Source organism: Alexandromys fortis, unplaced genomic scaffold, assembly GCF_014885135.2.
Source record: "Alexandromys fortis isolate MF-2015 unplaced genomic scaffold, M_Fortis_MF-2015_v1.1 scaffold_24, whole genome shotgun sequence".
NCBI lineage: Eukaryota > Metazoa > Chordata > Mammalia > Rodentia > Cricetidae > Alexandromys > Alexandromys fortis.
Window position 1 is genome coordinate 14661346 of NW_026067906.1, and position 17289 is coordinate 14678634.

Consider the following 17289-nt stretch of genomic DNA (forward strand, 5'->3'; position numbering starts at 1 on the left):
GTCTCCCAACAGGACCGCATAATTGGGGATCAACAGCATATTGTAAAGATGGATCTTACGTGATCCCATCCCTTAAACATGGTGTAGTCTAGTGTAAAATCTCACTTCCAAAACAAAGACAGGCCACTTTGATTCTACAGCTCTGTTTCTATTTATAGACGTGATTCATTAACAGAGGACATTTAGTTTTAATGTTGCGTCTACAGGCCTTTAGGCATAATATATTTTTCTCCAGTTCTCCACAGACTCTACGGTTTCTTATTAGTTTATGTAAGGCTGGTTCATACCTATCCATTCGCTACCTATCTGGCCACTGAAGGCATCTGAGTTTACAAACCCAAGGTACACACGAATGTATTAAATCCACCATAACCAGCAAGGAGAAGTACTTTATCTCAAAATTATAACACATGCCATGTAGCCCTTGTTGGAAATATTTTTGCCTATCTGTCATGCACAGACCCAGGACAGCTATGAGGAGTAAGACTCTAGCGGCCAAAACTAATAACCTTATTCATTACCCACCGGAGGGCAAATTATTTACATGTATAACAATGCATTTGAAACCCATTTTCCAAGCATCATCATCAATTTCTTTCGATACGAAAGAGGTTCATTTAAACGGTTCTCGGGGCATAGAAACCATTGCCCACAGGAAGCCGCAGAGATAGCTTCATTCTCAAAACAGAGCATCATTAACTTGTCAAAATAAAATGCCAGGCAGAGACGCAGCAAGGGAATACAGTGTCTACAGGCAGCGCAGCCTGAACCCTCTGTAAAACAGCCCCACATGTCCAAAAGCAGCCTGAGACTAAACCAAGTTTGGCAGTGGCAATTAGCCTGAGTGGATGTTGTTTTCCCCCTTAGACAGATTTGTTGACAGTGCATCCCATAAAGTTATTAAGTGTCTCCTTTCATGAGTCATAATTATGTGTTTATATGTGCTAAGATTCAATATAAACAAGGAAAAGCGGGCACTGTATACACAGAAGCATTAATAATATAAACCTCACCTAGAGGACAGGAATAATAATACAGCCTGTCTCGCTGTCTACGTAAACAGCAATGGTGGTAGTTTGTCGTCTGTCCCCTCTGCGACTTTTCTCCTTCGGTCCCTCTTATCCCTCATCTTCACCTACTATTTCTTCAGGAGACCTGATACAAAGGAGTTTGTGGAATGGACTAATAATGGCTCCCTTTCTCATCAGGTGTAGCCAGCCACAACTCTTCCCCAGCCACTGGACTTCTTGCCCCTGCAGGTGAGACTTGAACTCTTAAACTCTCGGTCTTTACAAATAAAGTCAACCAATTTGCCTTCTAGCTTCAGTGTGTGGCTCGGAAAGTCATTAATATGCATGTTAGCCAGCAGGCTGTTTATACGTTGTGTACTTTGTTTTTTGTTGTTGTTGTTTTTGGGTTTTTTTGTTTTTGTTTTGATTTTTCGAGACAGGGTTTCTCCGTAGCTTTTGGTTCCTGTCCTGGAACTTGCTCTTATAGACCAGGCTGGCCTCGAACTCACAGAGATCCGCCTGCCTCTGCCTCCCAAGTGCTGGGGCATTGTGTACTTTGAACCGGTCTGGTTGGATTCTGCATTGTCTTCCAAGACCACTTTCCCCGTCTTTCCCCACTCAAGTCTGTTTTTCACTGAGAGACAGGCCATAGTTCTGGGTGTCAACAGCAATTGTATTACCCAGTTCAGAGAAGTCGCCCGCTTTATCACAGTGTGAGCGTCCCTCTCCACATTCTCCATGCTACCCAGAAAATTCTTTCCAGAATCGTCTTTGGCTTGCCACACTTCAAAGTAAGCAACCAATTTAGGAAATTGGAAAGAATTGGAACTGCAAGGCTTGTAAGAAACTGAAAGTCAGAGGGAGTTATATTGGGAGGTCAGGCAATGTCGACTAAAGAGAAGGGAGGAAACCAAGCAAAGCAGGTGGATCACTGCACACACTCATACACACACTCATACACACACTTGAACACACATACATACACGTCTCTACTATATTGACAGAAATGCAAAATGTTTTGCATTCAAGTCTTTCGTAAGCTTACATTCTGCTTTTTACAGGTCAAAACTACTGCAAGATTGCAAGCAGGCTGCCCTTCTCAGTGGGCAGTTAATCCCCCTTCACCTGGCACAAGTTATTTCATAGTTGGAAAACGCTGTCTTTTCTAGATTCTGCCCTCGATTACAAATCCTAGTCTCAAACACCAATACTGGTTAGTTTTCTGTCAAAAACTAGAGTCCCCTTGGAAGAAGATGGCTCAGTTAAGGAACTGCCTCCACGACTGGCACCTGGGCATGTTCAGGGGATATTTTCTTGATTGATGATTGATGTGGGCGGCCCAACCCATTGTGAAAGGGTGCTATTCCTGGGCAGGTGGTCCTGGTTGTATAGGCAAACTGACAAGCCCGTGGGAAGTCAGCCAGCGAGCAACATTTCTCTAGAGTTCCTGCCCTGACTTCCCTCAACAATGGCCTGTGACAAGGAAGTGCAAGCCAAGGAAAACCTTTCTGCCCCAACTAGCTTTTGCTCAATGTGTTTTATCACAGAAACCTAGCCGCAAACTAGGTGCGGTTCAGGCAAAAGACAATGAAGGGGGCTAAAAAAGAGGGAGAGAGAAAAAGACAGAAGAATATGAAAAATGGCCTAATAAACTCTATCAGTTACAAGTGTTTTAACGTATAGAGCAAAGACAGCCAAGGGTATTAGGAGCATAATAAGAAATTTTCTTATCAAAAAAAATTCTCCCTGCTCTTGTAACAAAGGGTATTATGGGTATTATGTTTTCCCCCGAAAAAATAGAAAAGTAGAAGCAAAGAATAATGCCTCCCGAAGCTACCCATACCCTAATCTAACCCTCAGAACCTGGGAACATGTGCCTCTTCTAGATGTTATTAGATGTACAGGCCTTTTTTAAAAAACAAGATAGTCCTGGCTGTTCTAGAACTCATTCTGTAGACCAGGCTGGCCTTGAACTCAGAGTTCTGCCTGCCTCTGCCTTCTAGGTGCTGGGATTAAAAGTCTTAGTCCTGGTCTTGAGATGGAAAGATTATCACAAATGAAAAAGCGGAGCTACTTCTACTTCTTCATATATTTCATGGTTCCTACCTCTCTAATGCAAAGAAAGAGAAGATACACTGAAAGAACTTGCTGGGGTTTGTTTTGTTTTGTTTTCAAAAAAAAATTAAGAGAAGGTTGGGGAAGACATCTCAATCAGTGGAGTGCTTCTCTTAGAAGCACAAAGAGCTGAGTTCATTTCCAGAACCTATGTTTAAAGAAAAATAAAGAGAGAATAAATAGTTAATAAAAAATAAGTAATGAAAATAAATTTAAAATAGAGGAATAAATTAAGTAGTAAAAATAGATTAAAGTAATAAATAAAAATTAAAATAATTTTTTTAAATAAGTAATAAAAGGTCTGGGTGTGGTAGTACTTGCTTGCAATCCCATTGCTAGGAAGGCAGAAATGGGCAGACCCTGGCTAACTATTTGCCGAGAGATCAGGCCAGTGAGGAGAGAGCCTGTTTCAGAAAAGATGGGCAGTGCCTGAGGCACAACAGTTGAGGCTGTACTCTGGGTCTCTGCTCACACATACAGACATACGTGAATGCACGCATGCATGTGCGTGCACACATACATATACACAAGAAAACGTATTTCCGCTTTTTATATGTGTGTATGCGTACTGTATGCATATGTGTAGGTAAGTGCACCTGCTTGGAGGTCACAGGTCAATAGTAAACATTTCCTCTATTGCTTTCTACCTTAGTTTTTGGGACAAGGGCCCTCACTGAACCCAGACCTCACTGACTGGCTAGATTTGCTGGCCAGCAAGATTCAGGGATCTGCCTCCCACTACGACCACCGCCACCAAACCGGGATTATGGCACATGCCATCATACTTAATAGCTGGGTGCTGAGGATTTGAACTCGGGTCCTCAAGCTTGCATAGCAAGCACTTTACCCAGTGAGCCATTTCCCAGGCGAGAAAAATTATCTCTTGTTGGGAGTAAAGAGCATTCTTTCAATACATAACTGTGGCAAACACACTCAATTGAAGGCTGCCTCTCCATACCAGGAAGCTATACTCATTTAATATTTCTGTCCCTGCAGGCTGGTGAGCCTCTAAGCATCTTTCTACTCCTAGACTCTGAACTCATGAAGAAGTAAGGTTGTAAGCTTTCTAGATTTGACTCTTTGACATCTTAAACACAACATCCAACCCTCCCTTTCCTCCTGCGTCACTTGTCTGGGGAAGACCCTCCCTGATATCATAACATCGACTTAGTCTTTTCTGGGTTTCTGCTTAGAATAACTGCTGAGCCTGAGTTTCTTACTGCTGTCTCAAATCATATCTGATTATAACCATATCAACTTGCCAAAGAAATAACTCTAGCTGCAGTTTCTACTCTGCCACAAATGCACACCTTTTACTATGACAAATATTTCCACAGTATTCAGTAAACTACAGCTATAGGTCAAATCTAGCCCAGTTCTGGCTTTTATGAATAAAGGTTTATTGGAATACACACATAAGCATTCATTCATATATTATCTATAGCTATTTTTGTTTCATAGCAGCTGAACTAATTTTGTCAATAATTACACAGCTCTCAACCCTAAAATACTGTCTAACCCTTTGTATTGCATCTAGTCGACCTCTATATAGGAAGATTAAAATACATATTTTAGTAGTTAACAAACCAAGAGTTCATTATCTTTTGCAAAACAAGAACATAGCTAGAGTGAAATTACGCTCTCCACAGAACATTTACCTAGGGTTCCCAGTTACTGGCCATGGGCTTTATTTCACCATACAATTAACCACCGAGCAGACTTTGCAGTTGAAAATGAACTCACCGTGGCTAGCTTCTGCACGTCCTCATCGGATGCTCCCAGGGATGCTAAGCCTATTTCTTGTGAAAACTGAGCAAATTTCGGATCTGCAAGCAGTGGAACGTGTCCCAAGAGTTCATGGCATGTATCTCTGTAAGGGAAAAAAAAATCTTGAAGTCATGTCACACAAGAAGCTTTAAACTACCGTAACCTGTAGAACAAGACTTGAAATCCTAAACAGAATCGTAGTCTATAAATGATTACCATTAATCATACTTGAAAGGCAGACGCAGCGTATGATTAATGACACTTACGTTGGATGATAAATCATACATTCATTCGTAGTGAGGGCCTGAGAGTGTGGAGAGAGGACATGTGCCCGTGAGAGCACGTGCTTGTGCGCCCATGGAGGCCAGCGACCATCCCAGGTGTCATTCCTTAGGTGCCAGGTACCATTTTTTTTTTCTCTTCTGAGACAGAGTCTTCTGTTGGCCTGGAACTCACCTAGTAGACTCTCTGCCTAGACAGTGAGCCCCGGATCCAGCTGTCTCTGCCTCCTTTTTTCTGGAATTTGACTGTTTTCTTACATGGATTCTGAGCTCAAACTTAGGTTCTCAGGCTTGAGAGCCAAGCGTTTTACCAACTGAGCCATTTCTTCAGGCTGAGGTATAATCATTTTAATGAAGCATAATAAAAAGCCCTTACTTTGGGGGAGATGGCCCTGCCGTGTGGCCAGTGGAGGCCTGGAACCTGTACTCTTCCCAGATCTGCTTTCCCGGGTGAGAAGCCTACCCAAACGGGCGTGAGCTACCACTTCGGGAAGCCATTTCTGTTTCTGAGACCATGGTGTTTGTTTTACATTTGATACCTTGTCATTCTCCAGACAGCCTTAGCAAACAGAACTTCTCGGTGTAAGGTCCTGCACGTCACGATGGACACGCTCCTAAGATCACTCACCATTTGGCCACGACGTTATAAACAAAGTTTGACTGAAACGCAGCTGGGCCCGTTTATACGCGTATTGTCCACAGCTGTCATTGTTGTCAACAACGGCAGAATCACATAGCTGTAACTGAGATCCCAGTTCCAAGGATTCTAAAATCATTGCGAGCTGACCCCCTTGATAGAGAAAGCTTGCTGGTTTTCAGCATAGGTAGCAATAAACTAAATTAAATTGAGGCCAAAGGATGCCTTTGAAATTGAGTCCTTGTGTGACCATGGCAGCCTAACTTGGTAGAGAGTGACCGAAAGCCTCATTTGGGAGTAGAGTCTTGTAACAAATAGCCGAGTCTTAGCCAATTCCAGCAGCTCGGCTTCAATCACAGGTGGCTGGCTGATTCAAATAAGGCAATCACCCAGGTATCATCAGTTAAACTGTCCCTGTGGGTCACTTTCATTTTGTGCCCATAATTGTTCTCTGACCACCTTGCAGCCTTGGCCTCACCGGGGCTTTAAGGCCCAATTCAGAAATCACAAATAAAAGCCAACTAAGCACATGTGTGAGAGAGGGGATGTGTGCGCGCGTGTGTTACTTGTAATCGAACTAATTGTAGTTTTTAGACTAAATCTGTTGTCTTTTGACAATAGTGCTAAAGTCAAAATTTGGGTTCTACTTGTTAGGGTTTTGAAAGCCTTGTGCTCATCTTTAAATTCTTGTGTGCCCCTGTGAGCCTTCACGGGGTACTAAGAAACACCGGAGGCTGTCACCAAAGTCACAGGAAGATTTGATCTGTGGGCACGTGCTCAGTTCCTTTGAGAAAGAGCCTTAGAAGACCCTCCCAGTTTCCAGAGCTGGACATAAACCTGGAAACAGCAAAAGCCTGCCATATTCTCATTTGCTTGAGCTTCCCATTTGGAGCTGGGTAAGAGGGCAAGGGATGGGTATGTGTCATCACTGAATAAGGCAGTTGCCCTCCTAAGTCATTGCCATGAATTATAAACTGTATTCTGAGAGCAGGGTACACTGAAATTAGCTTTCCCATGATTCTCTCAGCATGGGTCGAGAGACAGAAAGATTTATGCTCATGATAAAGAAAAAATAGGGTGCCTATATAGTAACTGAACGATATTCCTGAATTCACCTGTGCTGAAATGTATCACTTCATAGATGCTCTGAAACCAAAGTCTGGTGCTACTGCCATTATTACAGGAACAGAGTTGGGGGAATACAATGAATCGTGGTAAATGGTATGAGTTTGACACCCACGTAAAACAGATGATACCACTCAAGCAACTTTGAGCTCACAACTCAAATCACATGGCCAAGAATGCCATAGACAGACCAGGTTGAGTGTTTATATAGATGTAGTAACCCCGCCCCTTTGTTCAGAGGGATACAATACACGACCTGTCTGTCCAACTAAACACACTGGGCTTCAGAGGTGCTGTAACTTCTCCAGCTTTTGTGTGTCCTTGGGTCTGTTTTTTCTTCATTCCCGTGATGCCACAGTCCCCAGAGCTGTGCAAGAATGAAGCAGGAAAGAATACACTGAGAAGGCTGGGAATGCGGGTCAGTGGTTAAGGCCCTTGCTAAACAAGCATAAGGACTTGAGTTTGGATCCCCAGTTCCCGGGTAAAAAGCATGGCATCTGTAACCTCAGAGCCCGAGGGATGGAGACAAGCTAGCCAGGACAGTAAGCTCGACAAGTTCAATAAGAGACCCTGTCCCCAAAAGTCAGGGGGAGGGTAACAGACGAAAGCACCCTACATCAACTCCTGGCCTCCAACACACATGCATACACTCACACACATGTGCATACACACATGTACACATACATGCATGAACACAAGAAAGTGTATTGAAACTTTATGAACTGGATACAGTGCTTAAAGTTTCGTGTCATGTGAACAATTTAATCTTGCCTCACAATGAAGCTTTATTGTGATAACCTTTTGATCAGTGGGGAAACTAAAATTGTGTAAACTAATATTCTCCGTGGTTCTGCCTTTAGTAAAAGACTTTGGACGAGACTCGAAATTCTTCTGGTTCAAAGTTGCATTCTTTCTGCTCTCTGCCAGTTTAATTTATAGATACAGTATAAATGAGGAGGAAGCCATGTCTCGGAGCATACGCCAGCATAACCAACATAGTTAGCATAAGGAAAGCCGTAGTTAGCAGGAACTGAGTCTCCTTTTCCTCCACTTCTAGCCCCATGCGTCCAAATCACTTGAGAGGCCTTTTTAAAATACCAAGCATCTAGACTCCCCTCATGACCAGTTCAATCAGGCTTCCTGGATTGACCGGGAAATCATTTTTTAAAGCTCCCCAGGTAAAACGAGCCACAGCCAGAGCCGAGACCCATTCTCATGCCTAATGGCACCGGACTCTCTCCCCAGCGGGCTGACAAAGAAATAGTGCTGAAATTTTAAGCTAAAGGTGCTTCTATGATCTGAGGAAACTAAGCGGCTGTCCACTGAAGTTGCATCGTAATCCTGGAGAATAATGAAAAAGCCATGACTGAAGAACAGGAAGCTAATTCGGCCTCCACCTGCTGTCAACTCGGGCGCACGCCTCACGTTTCCATGCTGGGAGAACTCTGATCTCATTCCTGGAGTCTCCCTCAAGGCTAGAATTAAGGTCAAGTGGCCTGCCCTGGAAAACTCTGGGTACTCCCATAGTAGCCTTTGCAATAAATACTAAAGCTCCCCTTCTGGTCTTGGAAGGAATGCAGCAACAAGAACTCCACATCAGACCAGATATCTAGCACCTAGAAAAAAATATTGAGACTGGTATTAGCCTAGTATCAGTAAAATCATGGGAGCAGAAAGGAGACTAACAATTCGTGAATGCTGTACGGAGCCAGGCATGGGGCTGGGGGCCTTACACTATAACAGAGTAAGTCGTAACTACAGTAAGTGGCTGATTCTTAGAATAATGTCAAATAAACCTAAAAGCCTGATTTATTGTAACTTATTGGAAATTTAAAAGCCTTACATAGAAAGACAGTCTCTCATGTAAGACTGTAAGAACAGAGACCTAAAAGTCGCTTCAAAGTAAAAGTCAGCAGCTACAAAGGGAAAAAAAAAAAGCACAAGATGGCCAAGAACACAAAGGAATCAATTCTCAGTGGAAAGAACTGTGGCTTGTATTTTAAATTAAGATGTCATTATCAGAAGCCAGTCATACACTAACCAACTTAAAAATCTCCACGATCCTCACAATAACATAATAGGCACACTGTACATAGGGTAAAAGAAATTATGGATCTGGAAGAAGCAGGTCATACAGTGTAACAGAGGGAGTTATATTGTCCCATTAAAGATGAACACCTGAAGCGAGATGTCTAACAGAATCCTTAGCGGAACGTTAGGGTGGCCTTCCCTCTGTTATGGGTAGAGATGATTGTGCCATAGTTCACAACTTTGTGCTCTCTGCTCAATTTTGACTCCATGCAGGAGCCCAGAGAGAGATTCCTGAAGAAAATCTGGATGCAGAATACATAACAGCCTTACTTCTCATGGACCAACGCTACCAGATCCCGTATTTCAAGGCCAAGAGAGATTATTCTCCTTTAGGGCTGGTGGGACAGACATTGAAATCAACACTATACTCTTTTGTCTCCCTGTGCCTTTAAGAAAGGCAGATAAAGAAGGAAGTGCCCATAAACATGGAAACCAATGAGCAAAGAAAGATTTTCAACATTTCTGATAAACATACACACACACACATACACACACACACACACACACACATTATAGGCTGGAGAGATGGCTCTGCAATTAAGAGCATTTGTTACTCTTGCGGAGGATCTCAGTTCAATTCCCAGCACCCACACGGCAACTCATAGCCATCTGTAATGCCACTTGGAGAGCATCTTCTGGCCTCTGTGAGCACCAGAAATGCACGCTGTGTCCATATAGACGACGTGAGGCATGCTGCACACATGTAGACATGCAGAAAAAACTCTCAAACACAGGAAATAAATATGAAACCATTTCTAAAGAACCCACGAACTATGAAAAGTTTCCTTTTGTTTCTTTCTGACGGACACGGAGCTGAAGCAGAGCGCACGCAGTTTTAAGGAGTCTGAGAGGTGCCGGGGTGCAGCCCATGAGAGGAGCCTCCTCGCCTGCCTTCCTGCCAGCCGAGGCCTGTGGGACTGAAGCCGGGCCTCTTCGCCCTGTTTTGTTGCTGCTATGCCCTGCCTGTAAGCCAGACCATGGCCCCTGTGGCCGTTGACTTCTCCACAGCTGGACTCTGTGGTAACTAATGAACGGGCTCCCATCCGGAGCCGACAACTACTGCTTTATCTCATCTTATCTCTCTTCAAAGATCCAATTATTTGGTCATAATTGCGCCTGCCAGCACAGGCTTCCTCCAATCTCTACATCAGCAAACTTTCCTTTTTTTTCTCTCTCTCTATTCCCTTTGATGCATTTTCTCCTGAATAATGCTTTTCAGAGTCCTTCACACAAAAGCACTCTGTCCCCAGCAAATGTAGGACCTTTTCAAAACTGTTAGCACTGTAAAACATCATGTCTCTTTAAAAAAAAAAAAAAAAAAAAAAAAAGGCCAGCACTGCTATCAGACACTAGACTTTTACTGCTCTAAATTGGAATCTTCTCTGATAAGCCCAGTGAGGAGGATTCTAAGGCACTGAGATAGGCCCACAAAAGGGCCCGGGCGAAGTGTCTCCCGGGGAATTCTTAAATCATCCTAAGAAAGCTGTGATCATGTTGCCGCAGGGAAATAAGGGTCCTGGTTGTTAAGTTCAAATTCAAAATGAGTCTGGCATTTTTCTCCTCTTATCGGTTCCCAAAGCTGACTCCTCTTGTTCAGTGTTGAACAACTGCCTTTTATTTTCGCCATAAATTAAAGCCTTTGAGAGGTGGTTGAGTGAGCGTGTGGCATTTGCTCCCCAGCCCGAATCAGCGTGTCCCGTCTTTTGTGGCGTTTTCTCCACAGGTTTTGTTTGTTCTATTTGACAGAAGCCAACACAGTCACTAAATCATAAAAAAAAAAAAAGAAGAAGAAGAAGATAAGAGGGTGGCGTGGAAGTCAGCCTTGATGAAAAGAAGCAGAGAGTGAGCCAGGAGCCAGAATCGAGTATTTCTTCAGCTTCCACACATTTGGTGGGGCAAGCAAGTGCCATGGCAGAACATATCGGGTGCCAGACAAACAGACGGCATGCCAGTTGCTTTGTTTTCATGGCACTGGGATGATGAGGGGAACTAATTTGGTACTGAGGCAATTTGTTCTCGGGGCTTGCTTGGGAGCCATAGAGTTTCTTTAGTTTAGAGTTAGAACAGCAGACCGTAAGTCAGATTTGGTGGCACACTCCTAGAGCCCAGTACTTGGGAAATAGAAGCAGGAAGATCAGAAGTTCAAGACCAGCCTCTGCTAGAAAGCAAGTTCAAGACTAGCTTTGGGCTACATGTGACTGTCTTAAGAAGCCAAAAAATAAGATAGAATAAGCCCCACGTGAGCTTTTTGGCAGCTCTTATGATCATCTCCTCTGTATCCCCATCACAGCATATATACACAAAAACACAGCCCTCGTTCTGCAAAGTCGCCCACTCACACGCCGCCTGGGAAGAAATCTCTACTTCCTTCCTCAAGGAATTATACAGGAGTCTAATAATCCTATTCTTCATGATATTCTTTTGAGAGTGGAGGATATTATAGGAGTGTGTGTGTGTGTGTGTGTGTGTGTGTGTAGGTGTCTCTGTGCATGCACGCGAGCATAAGTCTCTGTGGGTGCGTGTGTGTGTGCACTTGCACGCACACATACATAGTTCTGTATGTGTGTCTGTATGTAGGTCTCTCTGAGTGCATGTACATAGGCCTCTATGCATGTGTGTGTCTGTGTGCATGAGTGTCTATGTGCATATTTGTGTGTCCATCTTTGTGTGTGTCTCTCTCTCTGTGTCTCTGTGTCTGTCTCTGTGGGTGTGGCTGTGTTTTGTGTGTGTGCATACCCATCTTTATGTGTCTGTCTGTGTGTCCATGTGTGTGCTGCATCTGTGTGCACATCTGTGCAAATGTGTGCCTGTCTGTGTGTCTCTCTCTGTTGTGTCTGTGTATCATCTATGTGTGTATCTGTGTGTATCATCTGTGCAAGTGTGTGCTTGTCTGTGTGTCTCTCTCTGTTGTGTCTGTGTATCATCTGTGTGTGTATCTGTGTGTGTATCCGTGTGTATCATCTGTGTATGTGTCTATGTGTATATCTGTGTGTCTCATGTGTTTGGGTGGTGCATATATCCATGCACATGCGCAGAGGCCCAAGAGGACATCAGTCACCATGCGCCGTCACCCTCCACCACCTGTTTCCTCAGGGACAGGGTCTTTCACTAAACCTTACTGGCCACCAGCAAGCCTCAGTGACCCCCTCTCCGCCCCTCACAGTCCTGGGTTGATACGCAGCCATGCCTCACTTTTAAATAGATGTTGGAGATTTGAACTCGCGTCCTCATGCTTATGTACCAAGTCCTCTTACCTGCTGAGCCATCATCCTCCAGCTCTTTCTTAAAACTTAAAATTTCTATTCCAGACACACTTGCTGTGTGTTTTATATATACTAGGTACTATTTTAGGAATCAAAATCTAAAAGTAAATAAAGCGCAATCTTAGCAGACGACCTTGCAGAGGTTACCTTATGATGTCTATCCAAGAAGGACAATGACCAAAAGTACTAGTTCTCTTCCAACAGAAGAAATCACTTCTGGTTCTTCCGAAGACTATAGGACTGTAATGAAAATTCATCTTTGCCACTAATCCCCCTCTATTTCAAGAATATTTTATGTTCCTCATAAAAGTAAGAGATTTAAAGTCCCCTCTCACCTTACTAAAATTAAGGCAGTAATAAAAACTCTGTAAAAGCATGAACTCTGAGGATTGAACATGGTAGAGTACTTGCCCAGCATGAATAATACCATGAACTTGCTCTACCACAAAACAAATGCTGTCCTAGCTACTTCTGTGTTGCCATAACAAAGTACCATGATAAGGTCAACTTATGCCAGAAAGCATTTAGCTTGGGAGCTCATGATTTCATGATCATCTTAACAAGGGACGTGGTGGCAGGCAGGCATGGTGCTGGAGCAGTAGCTGAGAGCTTGTGTGTGTGTGTGTGTGTGAGAGAGAGAGAGAGAGAGAGAGAGAGAGAGAGAGAGAGAGAGAGAATTAACTAGAAATGAGATAGACTTTTGAAACCTCCAAGCCCACCCCCAGTGACACACCTCCTTCAACTAGACCACACCTCCTAATCCTTCCCAAACAGTTCCACCAACTGGAGAGCAAGTATTCAAACATGAGTCTAAATTTCTATTCTCAGTCAAATCACCACATTGTTGGTAGTGGATAATTGAAATAGATTTTTAAAAGCATGTAGTCTGCAGTCATCTCATATGTCAAGTCCCCACATTCCCACGAAGGCAAATGATTTAGACAGCCCTATCCAATAGGATACTTTGCAGTGATTAAAATGGGTTCTCTATGCAGTTCAACGAAATGGCCACTTGGCCCTATAGCCACAGAACATTTGAAATGTGGCTAATATAACTGGAGACTTGACTCATAACCTTAATTAATTTCACTTAAGTATCAGTGATCACATTTTATCATATTGGTCAACAGAAACCTAATAATTTCTCATCTAGAAAAACGGAGGTTTTGAGTCATTTTCACCCTACATCTTTTAAAAACGTAGAAATGTAAATGCATTGGAAACCTAAGTTTCCATAAGTTAAATATTATTGCTCATATTGCATTAAATTGAGTTTATGTCTCAGCTTTCATACTCGAACGGGTTTTGCTCTCTCAGTCCTTCATCACTAACGAACTGCAGGCACATCCAGAAAAGAGGTCATACCACATTCCTTTTGAGCTGCTAGCACTTGGAAAAGTCTGGCACATGAGAAACGCCCAACTCGATGGAACACAGCAGCTGTCGAAGAGACTCCTCTGCTCCGCACCAGGATGAATTCAAGTGAAACCCGCCCGTGTGCACGCCGTTCCTAATTTCCAGTCACATTAGGGCTCCGGACCAAATCGTGGTTCTGCTCTTTCCTAACTGAACGACCTTAGGGAAATTACCTGGTTGCTGTGAACCTTAGAATCGCCATCTGTAAAACGGCAAAGGTCCTGCAGACCTCTCTAAAGCGAACCAACTGAAGCCAGACAGATAGAATGAGGGAGAGAGGGCGAGGGGGTATCAACTTCCGTTTCTTTCTCTCTAGTGGCGGTGTCTGTGACGGGATTACCCATGGATGTCATTCTTCACACCGCAATGAAGAGGCTGGAGTGGTAATTACCTCTTTTTTCCTGGAATTCAATCATTTTGAATTTCTTCTTCTGAACTTTCAATTTAAAAATGCAAATATTTCTGAAAAAAAAATGCTCCCTGATCATCACTATCTTCCACACCTGAAGATGCATAATGAACTTCTTCCCCGACTCCAGCTTGCTGGGGGGAATATGAATTTCCGTTCAGATGTGGTTGTCTGTGAGTGTTCTCACTTTGGGTCATGGGCACCAGGCACATGCCAATCCCAGGTGTGGGGGCATGGGACACGGAGGACTATTGCTTCGAATCAGCTTGAAAAGGAGAAAAAGAGCGGCTGAGACTAGAGTTTTTATCCCAAGTCATTACAGATATTTTCATAGAGGAAAATCCAGGTTCCAGTGAGCCTATAAGGCACAAGTTTGGTTGCACAATGCCCAGGCTTTAAGTCATATAGAGGACTTTTAAAATATAACCAAGTACCTTGAAGTACGCTCGATGCTCCCAATAAGTTCTGTAGGGGAAAGTCTTGGAGGGATGTTTGGCTTTTAGGGACTCCACAAAACAAGGCCTAATAGTGTGATTGAAAACAAGGAGGTTCTTGTCTAGGACTGTCGTCCTGTCACTAAAAATGTTCTGGAATTTTTTGAGAAACATCAGTCTCCGCATGCGTCTAAGAGGATGAGTGGACCTGCTTGGTATTTATGTCAAGCTTCCTTCCCTCCAAAGATCAAAGACTTATTTCATCAGCCTGCACGCAGGGAGGTTAAATGCCTTGCCGGCCTCACACTGGGAGCTGGTGGTAGGACTTGGATGCCAGGGCACTGCGTCCTGCATGCTGCTGTCCCGAGGACAAAGCACAGCGGTCTCCTCTGGCCTGAGTGTGCTGTCCTGAGGTGCTGCGCCCTTCTTTTTCCCAGTGACATGGGAGATTTGCCTCCTCATAATAAACGAGAGTTAAGCAGCTTCAACCCCATGAAGATCAAAGCGGAGAGCCAGCTTAGAGCAAACCTGGTAATTGGGTCAAGGATGGGACAGAAAAACATAGACCTAGTCTTTCCGATAGGCACAGCGTATTCAAAGAAGAGTCCCCCACCCCCAAAAAAAGTCATTTCTGAGCTCTTTTCAAACTTTATAATTAAAATTTGAGACAACTGTTCAATTTTAACATATGTGGAAGTTTTGAGGTTTTGTGTCTATGTATCAAAAAGCGGTGTTTAAATCCACAAATGCTGGCATCATTATCCCGGTTCAGATCCTGGCTTCCCTGCTTACGTTACCATAGAAAAATTTAACAGTTCTGTGCCTCGTTTCCCCGTTCATACATTCCGAACAGCTCAGGTAGTTCTGAGCTCCCAATGGGTTTCTTCACATTCAATACCGAGAGGTCCTGGCACTCGAATTATAAACTCATGAATAGGAACACAAATTGCACTTGTTGGCTACTACTAAAAGAAGCGTCACGACTGACGCCGTCGGTGGTGTTGGTGGCTGTTTACGTCACTCAGAGGCACGGATAGAAGGGATGACAATGTTTTCAAGGCTCTACCATCTATCTTCACTGGCCCTGGGTATAGCCCAAAGCAAATTTCTTCTGAGAGAGAAGACGGTAAGAGAATGCACATACGAGCTCTGGATGACAAAGCAACAAGAAAGGCTAGAGGAGTCGGGCTTTCTGAAAACGCACCATCGTCTCAGAATCCCTGTCGCCGCCTTGGACAGCGAGGGTGACAACAGCATAAAAAAGAAAACCAGATGGCTGGGCAGGCTTGGTGCCGAGCTCGTGTGTCCTCCGGGACAGAGGAAGCAGAAGCACGGGCTTGCCTATGCAACTCTTCCATTGAGATCAGACCCAGACTTGACCTCAGGAAGAGCCTGTCCCGAAAACAGTCACAGTGATTGGGGTTCATGCTGGACCAGTGTGAAGACCCAGAGCCCCCCAACAGAGAAAGGTGGGAAAGGTGAGATCGTATCTGCGGTCTTGTTACAGGCCTAGCAGGAGGCACCTGTCTGTCCAACGGGAGCAGCCAGCCTCTGTGAACGTGAAAGCTGGCATCCTTGCCGGCTGCTGTTCTCACTTAAACAAGGATTCGCGGCTGAGCCCCCAAAGAAAGGAAACAGACCACATCTTTCGCTAGCCCGGGGAGGATTCCGTCATAATAAGCAACGGGTAAGCTTAAAATGCACTCACTTCCCTAAGGCACAATGAATAATCTGGTCTTAGGTCATTCGCCTTTATTTTTCCTGTAAAGTAGAAACACAGCAGTGATTACAAAGAGGGGAGGGGAAAGATATTTCAAACTAGCATTAATTGTACCTAAACTGTTCAGCTGTGAGCAAGAAAGACTGTACTTAGCACACACATGCATTTAGGTGTATCATGGCAGTAAACGCTGCAGGCAGGGTCCATCTACGGTGTCGTGACTTACTCCTAACGGTCAGAGGCTGCTTTTGATTTGACAAGCAATGGCACCAGGGCAGAAGCTATGCCCCATGAGTATATGCTGGAGGAGCAATCATCCCCACAGAGCACAAAGCACAGCTCTGAGATCTAATGAGCAAACGCTACGCTGTATCCAGTGTATCTGTATTGCCAATAAGCTAAACCCACCATCTAAGATGTAATAGAAAATATATCCTTTCTAATGCTTCCATTAAGACTATGTAAAGGGAATTTCTGGTGCAACTGTGCCTTTCTTTTTTTACATTCCAGCATCGGCTCTTGTCCTGGTTAAATTTTTGTCAACTTGACATGAGCTAGTGTTGTCTAAGAAGGACCTTGTGTTTGAAAAAAAAAGTCTCTGTCAGATTGCCTGCAGGCAAGTTTATAAGGCATGCCCTGGATTGATGTGGAAAAGCCAAGTTCACTGGGGGCAGTTTCATCCCTGGGCTGGCATTCCTGTGGTATAAGAAATCAAACTGAGCAAGCCATGAGGATCAGGCCAGTATCACTCCTCCATGGCCTCTGCTTCAGTTCCTGTCTCTAGGTTCCTGCTTTGAGTTCCTGCCCCCGAATTCCCTTGGATAATAAAGTGTGACCCTCAAGGCAAAAAGAAAAAATAAAAAAATTTTAAAAAAATTTTAAAAAAAGCCTTTCCTCCTCTCCTGATGGGGACTTTATCATACAATAGAAAGCAAACTAAGATACCACTCACAGAAAAGCTCACTGCTCAGGTTTGACCTCAAAGAACAATGTTGAGGGGCTGGAGAGATGGCTCAGAGGT

The 17289-nt window shown here is 43.9% G+C and overlaps 1 protein-coding gene across 2 annotated transcripts in view; it reads right to left on the reverse strand.

Moving 5' to 3' along the window:
* Tph2 (tryptophan hydroxylase 2) overlaps positions 1-17289 on the reverse strand; it is a 96362-nt gene that overhangs the window by 30694 nt on the left and 48379 nt on the right. For both annotated transcript variants that reach the window (XM_050135581.1, XM_050135580.1), the window contains exon 8: positions 4869-4995. In XM_050135581.1, the coding sequence (XP_049991538.1) occupies positions 4869-4995 (127 nt within the window). The remainder of the gene's footprint in view (positions 1-4868; positions 4996-17289) is intronic.